Below are 14793 nucleotides of genomic sequence, written 5' to 3'. Positions count from 1 at the left end.
ATATGTGAATAAAAGTGACTTGAATTAAATTGAATTAAAAGTCAGAACAGCAGGTTGTGATCTACGCACAGCAGGGACCAAATGTGTGTTCTGGCTCCTTTGGCTTGCTTCAAACAGAAACATAAATTAAATGAATCGCAGTTTTAGAACAAATTCAATTCAAATACTGAAAATACAGTGTTTGAATTAACAGTAACAATTATTAAAAGTCTAATGTTACATAGAATATTATGGAAAAATAAAGCCCAGTGGATGACTTGGCCATACCTAAAGTAAACATGTTTTCCACAAGTACAAATAAGAAAAAGTACTGAAGCTCTCAGAGAGAAAAACATGACCAAAAAAATTGTAGCTTGCTCCTATTGATGTTGTGTGTGGGTTTTTTCATTCATTTGTTAGTGATCATAGCTTTCTTGAATAGCACATTGCTTATTAGCTCAGTTTTTTTCGTGTATTTTTTATTACTTGTGGAAAACTGTAAATCAAATAAAGAAAACGTCTATCTGAACCATCAGTCAACAGTTTGAACTGTTGAAGGATGGTTTTTCTTTATTTTTACTACTTTCTACATTGTAGATACATACTGAAGACAGTAAATATATGAAGCACGATATATGGAATTACGTAGCAAAAAAAGAATACAGATACGGATAATTAACTCTAAATATGTCTTATATTTTAGATTTCTGAACATAACCACCCTTTGCTTTGTTGACAGCGCTGCAAACCCTTTGCCTTCTCTCAATGAGCTTCATCATGTAGTCACCTTAAATGGTTTTCACTTCACATTTGTGCCTAGTCAGGGTTCAGTTGTGGAATTTCTTGCCCTCTTTGTGGGGTTGGGACCATCAGTTTATGTTGTGCAGAAGTCAGGCTGGTACAGCCCTATTTGACAACTGTTAGAATTCATACTATGGCAATAACCAATCAGCAATTAAAGAGAAATGACAGTCCATCATTACTTTAAGAACTGAAGGTCAGTCAGTCTGGAAAATTGCTAAAACTTTAAACGTGTGCCCAAGTGCAGTCACAAAAACCATCGGAAACTCAGATGAAACTGGTTCATATGAGGAACGCCCCAGGAAAGGACGACCAACAGTCACCTCTGCTGCGGAGGATAAGTACATCTGAGTCACCAGCCTCAGAAATCACAACTTAACAGCACCTCAGATCAGAGTCCAGATAAATGCCACACAGAGCTCCAGCAGCAGATACATCTCTACGTCGACTGTTCAGAGGAGACTGTGTGAATCAATCTTTATGGTCAAATAGCTGCTAAGAAACCACTACTAAGGAAAAGTAGCAAGCAGAAGAGATTTGTTTAGGTCTGTTGGAAAACCATTTCAGGTGACTACCACATGAAGATCGTCGACAGAATGCCAAGAGTGTGCAAAGCATTCCCAGATAATTCCATATGGGTTCACTCATAGTTTTGATGCCTTGAGTGAGAATCTACAATGTACGTAGTCATGAAAATAAAGAAAAACATTAAATGAGAAGGTGTGTCCAAACTTTTGACTGGTAATGTATGTACACAAATTTGACTTTACATCTTCCTTAAATACACACACCACTACACACTATGAAAGAATGTAAAATAAGCTGTAGAAATGAAGGTAATTGTAAACTGCTAAAAAGTTACTAGAGGAGTCCAGTGTATGGATAGCTACTATGAGGGAGAACTGGGTGTCAGTGAAAAAGGGTAGCCAAATGTTTTCTAAAATCTAAAATGTCCCTGCCATCTCTAAATTTAGCATTATCTCCACTAGCTCTCAACCGCCAGTATCATCTTCTGTGGAGTTTCTTTTGTCATTCTCTCTTAAGAGCTTAAAGTCATTATCATTCTCATCACAGATGTGATGTTCTGTCTGAAGTACAAACTGTTCTATTAGAGAACTAATTTAACAGAAGAAATACTTTTAGCATTTATCTCTCTGCCTCTAACAGGGTTTTGATGGTTTGTGATACATTAATTCTTGTTAGGGTACATACATACATACATCTACATCCAGTGGATGGCTCAATATAATTGAATACAATCTGTAAAACCTAGTGATCAATACAAATCTCATAAATGCCTCAGATTTTGCATTTAAAAGTTGTGTTTCACACTGATTCCTGTTAAGGAATTATTCGTTTTCTACTAATAATTCAGAGACATGATAGGTTTCTAAAGCAGGTCACTAGAGTAGGCAGGCAAAATACTCACCAGTATGATCAACTGTGGCATGCAGAATAAAACAGTGACAAGTTAGAGCCCCTGTTTTCATATATTTAATCAATAGCTCAGGATGTTGTAATTAGATCACAGTTAAGATTCTTGGCTTAGACAGTCCCCTTACGTTTAATATAATCATAGCATACCACTAGCCTGGGGTGGGCTATTGTTCTTATGAAATACTTACTAAATATGGCAATATGAACATTATAACACAATCCGCTTAAAGCACATTCATGCATGGTCAAAAAGCATCCACAAAACATTGTTCTCCCAAGCAATATATGCTCTCAGAGGACATAAATCAAGTTAGCAAGGTAAGGCTAGCTAGTTAGTTGTAAGTTAGGTACACTGTATAAAACCTGGTGTTGGTTATTTCTTAACATTAATTAACATGAAGCTAGACATTTCTCAGTCAAACCAGTCTTGGGAGTTTGGATGTCTAAACTGATGTAATCTATATCACATACTGTTTTGCTAGATAAGTGCAATTCATCAATATTATCAGGCAGCTAACACTTCCAAGCAGAAAGCCATCCCAATGTGGGCACTCATTTAATGTCTACACATTAAAATTCACATGCAGAAACACATGACTTTGTTCTGGTGAGTGGCACCAACTTGAAAAGTGCTATATAAATAAACATTACTTACAGTGCATTTGACACACTGCAAGTACCTTTTGGGTGGCTTTGGGTGCCTCCGTTAACAACACTAGAGATGGGGGGGTCGAGATACCCCGCTGTTACAGGATGGGAGGCGAGGTACACCCTGGACAGGTTGCTAGTCTGTCACAGGGCCAACAACACTTATAGAACCATTCACATTCATATTCACACATATAGACAATTTAGAATCACCAATGCAAACTCCATACAGAAAGGCCCCAGCCAGGTGGGGGTCAAATCTACCATCTCACTGTGAAGCAGCAGTGCTAACCACTGTGCCACCATGCTTTACATAACACATCAATTAATATGGTTCCTTACATATACGTATATTATTATTATTATTATTGACAAGATTTGTCATGTTTAACTGCTTTAAAAGGAGTATGTGTGCCTAATAAAATTGACAGTGAGTGTATAATTAAATTTCTTTAGTAAGTAATATGATTATTGATTATTCTTTCCACCTATAATACCTATAATAACGAGACTTCTATGTTGATGTCATACTTGGGTTGGGCTGTAGCAGGACCTCAGTCTGTCTGTAGATTTTCTCGGTCCAGTGTTTGGTGCAGTCTGCCCGGCTGATCAGGTTCTCAAACTGAGCGTCCAACTCGGTCTTCTCTGCTTGGCCCAACTTCTCCTCTGTGAACTGAGGCGTCATAGCGCAAACAACACACATCTCACAGGTGAACGACGGTACTCGAACACATCTGCGTCTGTCTGCTCTGAGATGGAATCAGTTTTTACACACATACATGCGAATAAAAAAATAAAACAAAGCAGTAATATTAAGAAAAGTGACGTCACGAAGGAGTCCGGTTAATGATCTGCTCGTGCTTAATCGTTGTCACTTCCCTGTCACCCTCAATCCAAATGGGAAAAAAACCCGTTTATATTTGTACTATATTTGTGCCTCTTTTAACTTGAGAAATAATTAATATTAGCTACGCTAGCTTGCCAGAGATAGCACTTAGTCAGTCCTATGTTGAACTGCGCCGCTGGCCCAAACTACGAGCAAGGCACAGCTGAATATCTTATCAATTTCACCTGCTTTAGATGCTGATATGCAGCGTCACGTTAGACATAGCGATATACCGCAAAGTCATATACGACTGTACCAAATTGTTATTAACGCTAGTAACAACTGACTGCCAAAGTGAAAGGATGCGACAGCAAAAGCCACAACACTTTTCCGCTCGCGGCACTCACGAGCGCTTTATTACCTGGACAGCCCGTGTCAAAAACAGTCCAGCACCCGAGGCTAATTTCTTCACGCTGAAATCCATTTCGTTTATTTATGATTTAAAACACTCGAGGGAGAGCTCTCTTAACACTATCCACTAGATGTTGTGGCACACGCCAAAGTCACGTGACCTTACCTTACGTCAGACGCATCATTTTACGGAAATAGGAAAAGCATTAAATTATAGCAGTATGATATTTTTATAATTTAACAACAATGCAACATGGCAAGACAGCAACAGTAACTTGAAATCTGATCGTAATCAGATCTTAAATTTCAGTACGACTGCGATATAGAAATTGAACATAGCCGGTGGTATAAGCTTTCATACCAGCAGATGTCGCCATTTTTATTGTTGACAATGCCGCAAAAATGACGCTGAACCAACAGTCTTCTAAACGAAGGCTAAAACCTCACAACAAAATTAAGAAAGAAAAATGCCTCGGCATGTGTCTGCATTCCTCTGACTCTGGCATTAATTTACTTGCCTCTGTTCCACATTTTGGTGTAAAGGACATATACAGTTTTCATACCACATGAAATAACTCTGTCTTATACTTTTTTAAAAAAATATATTAACTCTTTAACCTTTATTATTGATTGAACTCCTTTAACAAAAGAATGTATCCAAATACAGGATAAATAAACTATCTTTTGTTCTTAAATAGCAATTCCCCACTTTGGCACCTAAATACACCGTGACGCTCAGAGATGACGTAAGGACGCTAAAAGCGTCGAGTCTCAGGGCTGGCACACATGTGAGTTTTGTTTGTTACGTGTTTCTCTGCGGTTATTCGGCATTAAACTAAACTAAAAGTTACTTTAAATGTTCATATACAAAGAATGTGTATATGAACGTTAGGAATACGGTATACGAATATGCTATAAATCTCTGACTGGTGACATTTTGGCTCTTGTGAAGCTGCAGCCAGTTATTCATAGCTTGCTAGCTAGCGACCAAAACATTTTGTTACGTTAATTAAATTTAACTAAAAATGCTTAAGATGTCGTGCACTAGTTTACTGTCTTTTAACAACTGAGTCGTAACAGGATATATTTTGGAATTTGTAGCAACCCGTGGGATAACGGTATGCACATCAGGTATTCATGGCTTGGAAGTCGAAGACCCGCAGTCTACAGGTGTTCGACACGGAGTTGAGCGCTGACGCGGTGGAGTGGTGTCCTGTTTCACCCAACCACAGCATCCTGGCCTGCGGCACGTATCAGCTACAGAAAGGGGTGAGATTACATCCCATTACCTGTCATGGGAATAGAATTGTATACAAATGTCTTTATACCCTTCCTTCGCTTAAAATTATGAGAATTTGGTCCCGTGTACATTGTCCACCTGTTTTGGCGGTGTTTGGATCACCGGATTGGATTGCTAAAAGAGGTTTGTGGCTAAAATGCTTATCTCCAGCGCTGGCTGTAAGCATTTAGACCAGATTAGTAATAAGTAAAGAAGCCAGAGAACTCTGACCACTATGTTAATTGGTTTGTTAAAAAAACAAAAAAAAAAGTGATGGCTTGTACAATTGATGTCAGCTGACAAGTATAATATATAAAGCTTCAGTGTTTTACTTTGAATCATTAGTAGTTAGTATATTTTACCATTTAAGTCAAGTCAGGAATAGATATTAATGTGGGCTGTGATTTATTTATTTTTTAAATGGTGGGGTTATAGATTTACCCAGTGTCTGGGCAGAAGTTCCAGTTGTTCACTTACATGGACCTAAAATCTTTACATTTTTTGTATATGTATACAGTTCCAGTATTTGGTTCTCATATTAAACATGGACAACATTTTAAATAATGAGGTCAGTGTATGTACAAGTAATCCTAGTCTTCAGACTGGGACTTGGTTTGAGTCAGTTTTCTTTTTCCAGTCATGGCTCTGTAAGCTATAGCTCTGACTGTGAGTGCAGAAGAATTGTGTGAAAGTAAGCTTAAAAACAGGATGGTTTTAAAGGCAGAGGTGTTAAGGAACTTATTTCAGACTAGGGCTAAACTGCACCATGGTCCAGTATAAGATAAATATGAGCAGAATAAAGGGTTAGTACATGCTAACAGTAAACCTTACTCCAAACTAGGAGATATTGATATTTTAAAAAAAATCCGGTATTAATAGATTGGCCCTTGCTCCCCTTAAATAAAATGTTTGTTGCAGTCTTTCCTAATTACCTTAAGCATGTTCTCTAAGAAATTAAAACGCTTTCATATTACGTCAGACAACTTTTTCATAGTTTTCATGTGACATCACATCTATTCAATTTAGGTAAAAACCCTACAGTATTGGAGAGAAAACCCCCTAGAACAATCCCCTATAAGTAAGCACTATATGATGGTGGCAAAGAAAAAAACCTTTTTAACAGGAAGAAACCTCTGACAGAAGCAGCCTCAGGGAGAGGCAGCTGTGAAAGGAAGCAGAAGAGAAAAAGGAAAGATGAGGGCAGACTGTGGGAGAGAGAAGATACAATTTAATGACATGTGGCAGTGGAATATAAAACGTGTGCGGGTTGAAAAGAAGTGAGTTGAGAAGAAATCCTCAGAGTATCACAGGAAGCTCCCCCCGATCCAGCCCTACCTGATATGCTTTATCAAAACGGAAAGTTTTATGTTCAGTTTTTAGAGCAGAGGGTGTCTGTCTCCTGAATCCAAACTGGGAACTGGTTCCAAAGGTGAGGGGCGGGGTCGTATTTAAATATGACAGGGCCTTATTAGTTAGTATGTAAGGAGAAGGATTGTAATGCAAGGTATTCCTCTATTGCCTGCTAACTCTTTTGTTTTTTTTTTAAAGTTGGCTTCCTCCTCTTGCTCTAGTGCTAGCTGGTAATTAAAGCAGACTCACTCAGAAGCCGCTCGGTTTGCTTACAAATGCTGTATAGGCGTATGGCATTACCAGCACACGGACTTAACTTTGTTATACAGGCACACTGGCCCAGATCACAGCAGCTAATTTAAACTCTCCCTGGAAATCATTTTTGATTACATTTATGTCATCTAACTTAAAAAAAAATTACACTGCTGCCCCAGAGTGCTGCATACATTTTATTAATAAAGACTTGGTAGCCGAATGAAGCAACCAGTGGAGTTAATGAGGACCCACTTTGATGTCTGCTCTGTGTCACTCTGCTCTCATGTTGCAGGGAGGGGAAGAAGATGCCACCCCGAGCAGGATCGGTCGTCTCTACCTTTTTGAATTTCGGCACGAGGGACCGATGTGCCCCCCTCTCACAGAGCTGCAGCGCATGGACACCGCAGCCATTTTAGATTTGAAATGGTAAGAAAGCAGATTTGGTCAATGTAGCTTCGGTTATTTCCCTCATATTCATTGTTATGCGTGTTCATAGGTGCCACGTGCCTGTGTCAGACAGAGCAGTGCTGGGGATGGCAACAGCTACCGGGGAGCTGCAGCTGTACACACTGTCTCGCAGTCAGGTGAGAAATGTGGCATCAAAAGATTTAGACAGTGGCATGTGGGGCCTGTATTATGAAGACATCTCAGCATACCCAGAACATTTTTCCATTATCTGGATTCACTTAACCCCATCATTGGTAGTCAGGATAAAAAGTTACACAAAACTGGTTGTCAGCTCACTAAAGTAACCGAGGCTTTCCTGATCTAACGACAGAAACATGAAAGGGGCAGCAAAATCTGTCCAATCACAGTATAACTTTTCTTTATTTTTTACATATTTATTGACTTTTATAAATGTAGATATGGCATTATTTATGGTTAATATCAGCTGATTTATTGGCCCCAAGATCAGTCGAGTTTATGATTTTGGTGTTTCATTAATTTTGCCTGTATTTAACAGTTACTAAGTTTAGCACACTAAAATACGCATTAAGGCCTTGATTGCCGTGTAACGGCCACAGACAGCTTGAGCTGCAGTGCATGAGCGCAGCAGCTATTTTAGATTCAGGCTACAGGAAGGCTGCTGTTTTTATGCCTCACCTCTAACTGTGCATTCATTTGTTGTTTTGTGTTGATGTTGTGGTGTGCACTCATGAATGTGTGTATCCAGTAGGAGGGTAGCCACAGTCTGCAGTCTCTCAGTAGTCTGGAGGTTGGAGCAGAGCGGCTGGCTCTGTCATTAGACTGGTCCACTGGAAGACTGGACAGGTCAGCTTATTGGAGACGCTACTACCTCCATAAAAGAGCCAATGTCACATGTTGTGCAAATATCATTCATGTTAATACCTCACCCTGTCGTGTCAGCAGCAGTGACGTGCGGATTGTGTGCAGTGACTCTGCAGGCTGCATCAGCGTGCTCTCTCTGGCTGAAGGTGCTTTAACAACACTGTCTCAGTGGAAAGCCCATGACTTTGAGGCCTGGATCTCTGCCTTCTCTTATTGGGACACACAGCTTGTGTACTCTGGTAACATATATCCTGTCACTCTTAAAAATTAATGTGTTAATTGTTGCAAACAAAGAAAAGCGTATTCTAGAATCTTACGTATCATTTGCATAAATCCAAATAACTGTATTTTTCAGTAAGAACAGGAAACCCATCATAGCAGGTAGGTTTGAATAGCTTTTTTTGTTTTAAAAACTCTGTTTTGTATTTACTTGGATTGGCTCTGTGATTTAAAAATAAAATATTCTTTGATCTAAAACATTTTTTGTTTAGTCCATCTTTTTCTGCAAACAAAATAACAGTTAAATACTAATTAGGATTTAATTAATAATTGGTGAGTGGCATCTTATTTGCTGAAATCAGTCAGTAAAACTGATATACAACTGTCATGTGAAAAAAAAAGTAAGTACATCCTATTTCAGTTCTGAGGTTTCACATATGAATCCTTTTCAGCTTCTAATATGATAAAATTATTACCTCAGATGAGCAACACATGCCATTATTTATGTATTTGAAACTAAGCCAAAATCCAGAAGCAGTGAGTAAAACCTTAAGTGCACCTCATGATTCAGAAGATTGTAGAACCAATTTTAGCAACTGTAGCTTGAAGTAATAATTTTCTGTGTGACTTCATTAGTCTCTGACATTATTGTGGATGCATCTTGCCCTCATTCTGCTTTACAGCTTTACTGCAGTTTATTGACGTTTGTGGGTACGGCTGTCTTAAAGTCCAGGTTTCTTTGGGTTGAGGTTCTTTGCGCAATTGCAACGTCTGTTGTATGACAGCATTTGGTCCAGAGTTTTAGCTGTTTGACTCCTCTGTGTTCTTTGGTATACAGAGGAGTTCATGGTCAAGGTTCCCAGGTTCTGTGCCTGCAAAATAATCTCAAATCATCATCCCTCCACCACCACAGCTCCACGACAGATGGTATGAGTTGGTGTTTCACCTTGACCAAATGCTATTAAGCTGCTTCAGTATGAGATGGTATTTGTACTACTATGCAATGTTTGGTCTTCACCAAATATGGCACTGTGCATTATAGCAAAATCTCTCCAATTTGGTCTTGTATGTCCAAAGGTCATTGTTCCTGAAGTGTTGTGGTTTCCTCAGATGCAACTTCATAAACCTAAGCTATATTGCGGTGTGTATTTGTTTTTGGTTTTCTTTGCCCTTTCAAATGAGACAATGTTGTTCAGTCTGATTGTACTGTCAAGAAGTTTAACATTTAACATGCTAAGTGAAGCCTACATATTCTGAAATGTAGCGATTTTCGGAGTTTCACTCGGCATTGCACAGTCTGACTTTGGGGTCAATTTGCTGGGATCGCCACTGTTTGGAAGATTCGTATTTGTCTTCAGTGTTTTCCACTTGTGACTAATTATTCTCACTGTAGAGTGATGGATTTGAAATTGTTTGGAAATGGCCTTATAACCCTTCCAAGTTTAATCAATAGCAACAATTGCTCCTCTAAGTTCATTGTTTACGGCTTTCCTGCTGGGCCTTGTGCTAACACACGAGTGCTCCGGACCAGAAAACTGTCAAGCCGATAATCAGTATTTGATTATCGGCTCCTGGCTGATGATTGCTGATAATTAACAGCCTGAGTAGCAGCCAATTAATTCCCGTGGAAGCATATTGTCCTTGGTTTTTCACACATCCCTTCTGCATTTTGGTTTATTGTTAAATAAATGACACAGTGTAATATGCCATGTGTTGTTTATCTGATGTTGTACTTACCTATTGTAACCTCTCCTAAGAAGCAGATGATATTTTTTGTCCTTGTATATAAAACCTTAGATTTCAGATATGGTGTACTTTATTTTTTTTATCATGACTTTAAATCATACATATGTGCCACCAATTTGTGTGCCTTACACGGGTAGTTTGTGAGCTCACATTGATGCTGTCTCTAAATCGGCCATCTAAATATTCTCCTGTGCTGTGTCATGTGTTGTTTTCTCACCAGGTGGTGATGACTGTAAACTGAAAGGTTGGGATTTAAGGATCGGTCCCTCCAGCCCCACTTTCATAAGTAAAAGGTGAGGTTGATAGTGTATCAGTTTTCATGTATATATTCCATTTTGACAGTGTGCAGACACAAATTTATGTTGTTTTCTTTCAAAGGCACTCGATGGGTGTGTGCAGTATTCACAGCAACCCTCATCGGGAGCACATTCTGGCTACAGGCAGGTAAATATCCTGATGTTGAGCTGTTGTTGTGTAAGAGTTGTATACTTGTTGCTCCTCTCACGCACTTCTCCTTCCACAGTTACGATGAGCAGGTTTTGCTGTGGGATGGCCGAAACATGCGGCAGCCCCTGAGTGAGACTCCATTGGGTGGTGGAGTGTGGAGACTGAAGTGGCATCCCAGCCATCAGCACCTGCTGCTGGCAGCCTGCATGCATAATGACTTCCACATCCTTCACTGTCAGCAGGCTCTAGGTGTGTTTGAATAAGTGATAAACAATAAAATGGTCGCTCTGAATTAGACCAGCTTTAGGCCTGTGAAAACACAGTTTTCACCTCACACTTTGTGGTGATTCTGTCTCTCCCATTGGACTGACAGCCTGCGTGGGCTCTTGCCTAGTTTAGCTGGTTTGGACTCCAGAGACCGGTCTAGTTTCAGCTTCTTAAATATGAGAATTGTTTGACAATTGTCTAATTATAATTGATCTTAGCCGTCTTTTTAGCTTCTCAGAGCGGAAAGGTAGCTTAATGAACTCATCATTACTATTTATAGATACTGCACAATTTGAAGAAATTAAGCAACAGAGCATATACCTTTTTGCTTTTTTTATAGGCTCTTTAAAAACGATGGACTAGAGTCCAGGCCTGAAAAGGCAAACCATGTAGCATTTTAAACCTGCATTCTTTCTAATGGCCAGCAGGGAGCCACTCCTTGTCGTGAAAAGAAGTCTGACTCTATAAAAATGTATGGGAAAATGAGCATACTGCTCTATAAATCTGTTGCCTCACGAAATGCTTTCCTGATGACATTCTCTGTGTCCTCAATTTCTCAAATCAAACATGGACACATGTCCATGTTTGCCAAGGGGTGTGTAACACACACAAAAAAAAAACTGTCTGAAACAGATGGATGCCAAACACGCCAAAATGGTGTTTGTGTTTGATAGGAAAGATTCTGTGAATGGTGCTGGCAGTGTAAATAGCTTTGAATGGTGAAAGGCTTCCTTCTCTACCTGAAACATCAGTAGACCTCACATATTGTACAAATGGTTGTTTTTACCAGGAGAAATCTGTGGGGGGTTTTAATAACTTACTGTTTGTTTACTTACAGAGGGCAGTGCAGGAGCATGCCCCATTGTAACCTCATACATCCTCCACAGTTCCTTGGCATATGGAGCAGACTGGTCCAGGCTGTCCCTGGAGGACCATACTGCCTGTTCCCCGCCTGCCACAGAACCAAAGGAAAGCCCTGCAGAGAACCGAGGACACTTAAGGATTCAATATGAATCTCCCACTGCCAGCTTTGACACTTCCCTGGAGGACGATGCTGGTCGATACATCCCAGAGGGAATTGCAGCACCTCAGACCTCCCCTGCTCCAGTTCCCACCCTCAACCCTGATGAGGATGCTCCCTCACTGTCCTGCCTGCTGGCCAGCTGCTCATTCTATGACCACATGCTCCACGTGTGGCGCTGGGACTGGATGCCAGACCAGGCTTTACAGGAGTCATAGCAATGTTGACACTATTGAAATCTAAATGTATAGCCTGACTACAGCAAGAGCATGTCATGCTGTTATTCCAGTCACTGTTTTTATCATGAAGATTCCTATACTTTGGAATGACTTATCACATTATATGCAATTAGCAAGACCCTCTATTTTCATAGTGACACTGATTTTTTTTTTAATATAAACTTGTATTTAAGCAAAAAAAAAAAAAAGAAGTTTATAATCCTCATACTCGTGTGTACTGTAGCTACAAGCGCAATACAACCATTCACCTACACATGTTCTTTGTTTGGTTTTTTTCTTCTTTAGCCCAGACCAGCTGCAGGGTCGTGTGAGGTGGTTGTTGTGGGGCTAAAATAGGGTCAAGATGCCCACTTGGCAAGCTGCATCCCTAAAGTTGAATCAAAAAAACATAGCAGCTAATTGTTAATGTTAAGGAGCAGGACAAAATATCAGAAATGCACCCATAAAAATTATAACAGGCCATGTTGTTTGTCAGGTGACTCTCCCCTTGAAGGGAGAATTCTGTTTGTTAGCACTTAGCAGTGTAGCATCCAGTTTTCAAGATATTATTTTGGTGGTTTAAATCAAGTTGATTTAATTTTGGTGATATTCAGGTTAAGATCACACCACATGCGACAATCAGTAATAATTTTATATTAAGTGAGAACATAAATATAATACTGCACAAACCTGTTCAAGAGGTTCGGTTCAGTTTAGTGACTCCAGTTAGCACATGTGAGCCCTAACCCACTGCAATCGGCTACAGCAGCCTTCATCTGAACTAAAGCGGCCACCCTTAGAAGTTACTCGTCTCAATGTAGAGATATAATGAACCTACCTACAGAACAAAACTATTTGTACCAGACTATAATTATGCTTTTTAATGTTGTTTATTGTAATATGAGTCTGAGGATTGATTCACTTTTAGCCGGTCTCAAGTGGACATTAGAGTACAGGTAAGTGCAGTTTTAGGTACTTAATGGCCTGAAAAATAAAGCAAACTATTATGTGGTAACTGAATAATTACCACTGTGTTTAACTTTGAAATATGTCACATGTAGCTAGTCTGCATATACCCTTGAACAAGATCACCAGTCCCTCAGTGAAGACTCATAACTTAAAAAAAACAGGAGCTCAAACCATTATAATGAATATCTGACAGTTGTGCAGTATTAATCATGCTTTTTGTTTTATTTTTCCAGGTCATCAAATAACAAAACCTGTAAGACAAGGCCTTTTTCCTGAACAGTTTATGTAGTAGTTGATTTTCTAGAAGGGGCCCTCATCAGTTGATCTGCAGCTTTCAGTCCCCAGTGAATCAGCGAGTCTTTGGAAATCCATCATTAACGTACATAATTCTTTGGATAGAGCTTGAAGAGCTTCCCCTCCTGTGTGGGCTCAAATCCATACTTCACTAGCTGGTCTTTGCTGAAAGTGCCTGCTTCCAAGTCCTGTTTGATCTGAGGAGCCACAACTTCATCGAACAGACTCTGTGCTGTGAGTGGAGGTTCTGTTCCTTTCGGGGCACGGTATGAGACATATGGTCTGAGTTTGAATCCCTCCAAAGGAGGCACCACAAACTCCGGAATCATGGCCCGAATGGCTAGAAACTTGGAGCTGGGGAGATTCCGTCCAGCGGGCCTGGCGCCCCTGCCTTTATTATGAGTCCTTGATCCACGCTTGCTCGTGAACTCAGACATCCTGTCAGCACCTCGCACCAGCCCCCTCATCAGCGTGGATAACACACCCATGCTGGCACAGCCTTCCTACAGGACAGAAGAGAGTAAAAACAAAAGCGTTGATTTTAATAAAGAGTGGGTATACACCACCTCATGAAATAGCCAAATACACTGCCAGGGAAGATGGACAAAATCCTGTTAGAATATTGACGATCAATACACAAAAATTACTTTCATTTTTCACTTGGTAGTCAGGTAACAGTGATGCTTTACTGTTCAGACTGCACTCTGGGTTAGGATTAGGGTCAACATGCGTTACATTACAGTTTAGTAAGAAACCTTAAGTGCTGATTTCTGTAACTTGTTCACTGGTTAGCTTGCTAACTAGCAAACAACTTAAATGATAGCTAAATGTAATGCTGCTTTCGAGCTCATAATTAATTTCAGATAAAATTCTGGATATTATTTGAATTTTCGATGAACTGCAGATTCAGAAATTGTTACATTCATATTTATATATCTATAAAATATTCGACTTCACTCACCTTCACCACACCGTCAGCCCAACGCTATCGAGCTGCTTCACTATCTAACAAACTGTTTGGTGATTGGACGACATTAGGCACCATCTACCAATCAAAATACGAGATGCTTGTTTCGCTGCCAGTGATTGGAGGTACGTCATTTAAGACAACTACGCAGAGCCCATGAGTGGAGAAACAGCCCTTCAAAATAAAAGCTGTGTGCTCAAGGGCTGCATGCTTCGAAGGATGCAACCCACACAGCTAAATATTTCATAAACATGTTAGCATATAAAAAGATTTTAAAAAAATTGTCCGTGTTCAAATGAACTATGGGTATAATTTCTATTATAAAAGCTATTGTTTTTCATTCGACATCTTTAAAAAAAAAATCGTATA

At 39.7% G+C, this 14793-nt stretch overlaps 3 protein-coding genes across 6 annotated transcripts in view; 1 reads left to right on the top strand and 2 right to left on the bottom strand.

Annotated features, from left to right (window-relative positions):
- Positions 1–4244, bottom strand: part of LOC308403607 (endophilin-B2-like) — a 30361-nt gene extending 26117 nt beyond the window's left edge. For 2 of the 4 annotated variants that reach the window (XM_080893176.1, XM_080893178.1), the window contains exons 1-3: positions 4113–4244; positions 3397–3538; positions 2210–2221 (exon numbers count right to left, since the gene is read on the bottom strand). In XM_080893176.1, the coding sequence (XP_080749302.1) occupies positions 2210–2221; positions 3397–3538; positions 4113–4175 (217 nt within the window). In that variant the 5' untranslated portion in view covers positions 4176–4244. The remainder of the gene's footprint in view (positions 1–2209; positions 2222–3396; positions 3539–4112) is intronic. The other 2 variants (XM_080893177.1, XM_080893179.1) reach the window with 1 other exon arrangement.
- Positions 4245–4838: 594 nt separating this feature from the next.
- Positions 4839–12468, top strand: dph7 (diphthamide biosynthesis 7). Its single transcript, XM_080893821.1, has 10 exons — positions 4839–4890; positions 5204–5371; positions 7279–7412; positions 7483–7570; positions 8164–8258; positions 8358–8515; positions 10462–10534; positions 10620–10685; positions 10765–10937; positions 11794–12468. The coding sequence occupies exons 2-10, from the start codon at positions 5240–5242 to the stop codon at positions 12192–12194; spliced, it is 1320 nt and encodes a 439-aa protein (XP_080749947.1). The 5' UTR covers positions 4839–4890; positions 5204–5239; the 3' UTR covers positions 12195–12468.
- An 888-nt stretch (positions 12469–13356) lies between these two features.
- Positions 13357–14493, bottom strand: mrpl41 (mitochondrial ribosomal protein L41). The gene is made up of 2 exons (XM_080893822.1): positions 14419–14493; positions 13357–13960 (listed from the first exon to the last, which is right to left on the bottom strand). The coding sequence occupies exon 2, from the start codon at positions 13943–13945 to the stop codon at positions 13538–13540; it is 408 nt and encodes a 135-aa protein (XP_080749948.1). The 5' UTR covers positions 13946–13960; positions 14419–14493; the 3' UTR covers positions 13357–13537.
- Positions 14494–14793: the final 300 nt, after the last annotated feature.

The sequence above is a fragment of the Rhamphochromis sp. 'chilingali' genome, assembly GCF_963969265.1.
Source record: "Rhamphochromis sp. 'chilingali' genome assembly, chromosome: 10".
NCBI classification, from domain to species: domain Eukaryota; kingdom Metazoa; phylum Chordata; class Actinopteri; order Cichliformes; family Cichlidae; genus Rhamphochromis; species Rhamphochromis sp. 'chilingali'.
The sequence above is the reverse complement of the archived record's forward strand: the minus strand, read 5'-3'. Positions and strand labels throughout refer to the sequence as shown.

Excerpts from the sequence above, each read along its gene's own strand:
- dph7 (XM_080893821.1), top strand. The coding sequence starts at position 5,240 with ATGGCTTGGAAGTCGAAGACCCGCAGTCTACAGGTGTTCGACACGGAG. Across the intron at positions 10,535-10,619 it reads CCCACTTTCATAAGTAAAAG|GCACTCGATGGGTGTGTGCA; the intron begins GTGAGGTTGATA and ends TTTCTTTCAAAG. Across the intron at positions 10,938-11,793 it reads TCACTGTCAGCAGGCTCTAG|AGGGCAGTGCAGGAGCATGC; the intron begins GTGTGTTTGAAT and ends GTTTACTTACAG.
- mrpl41 (XM_080893822.1), bottom strand. The coding sequence starts at position 13,945 with ATGGGTGTGTTATCCACGCTGATGAGGGGGCTGGTGCGAGGTGCTGAC.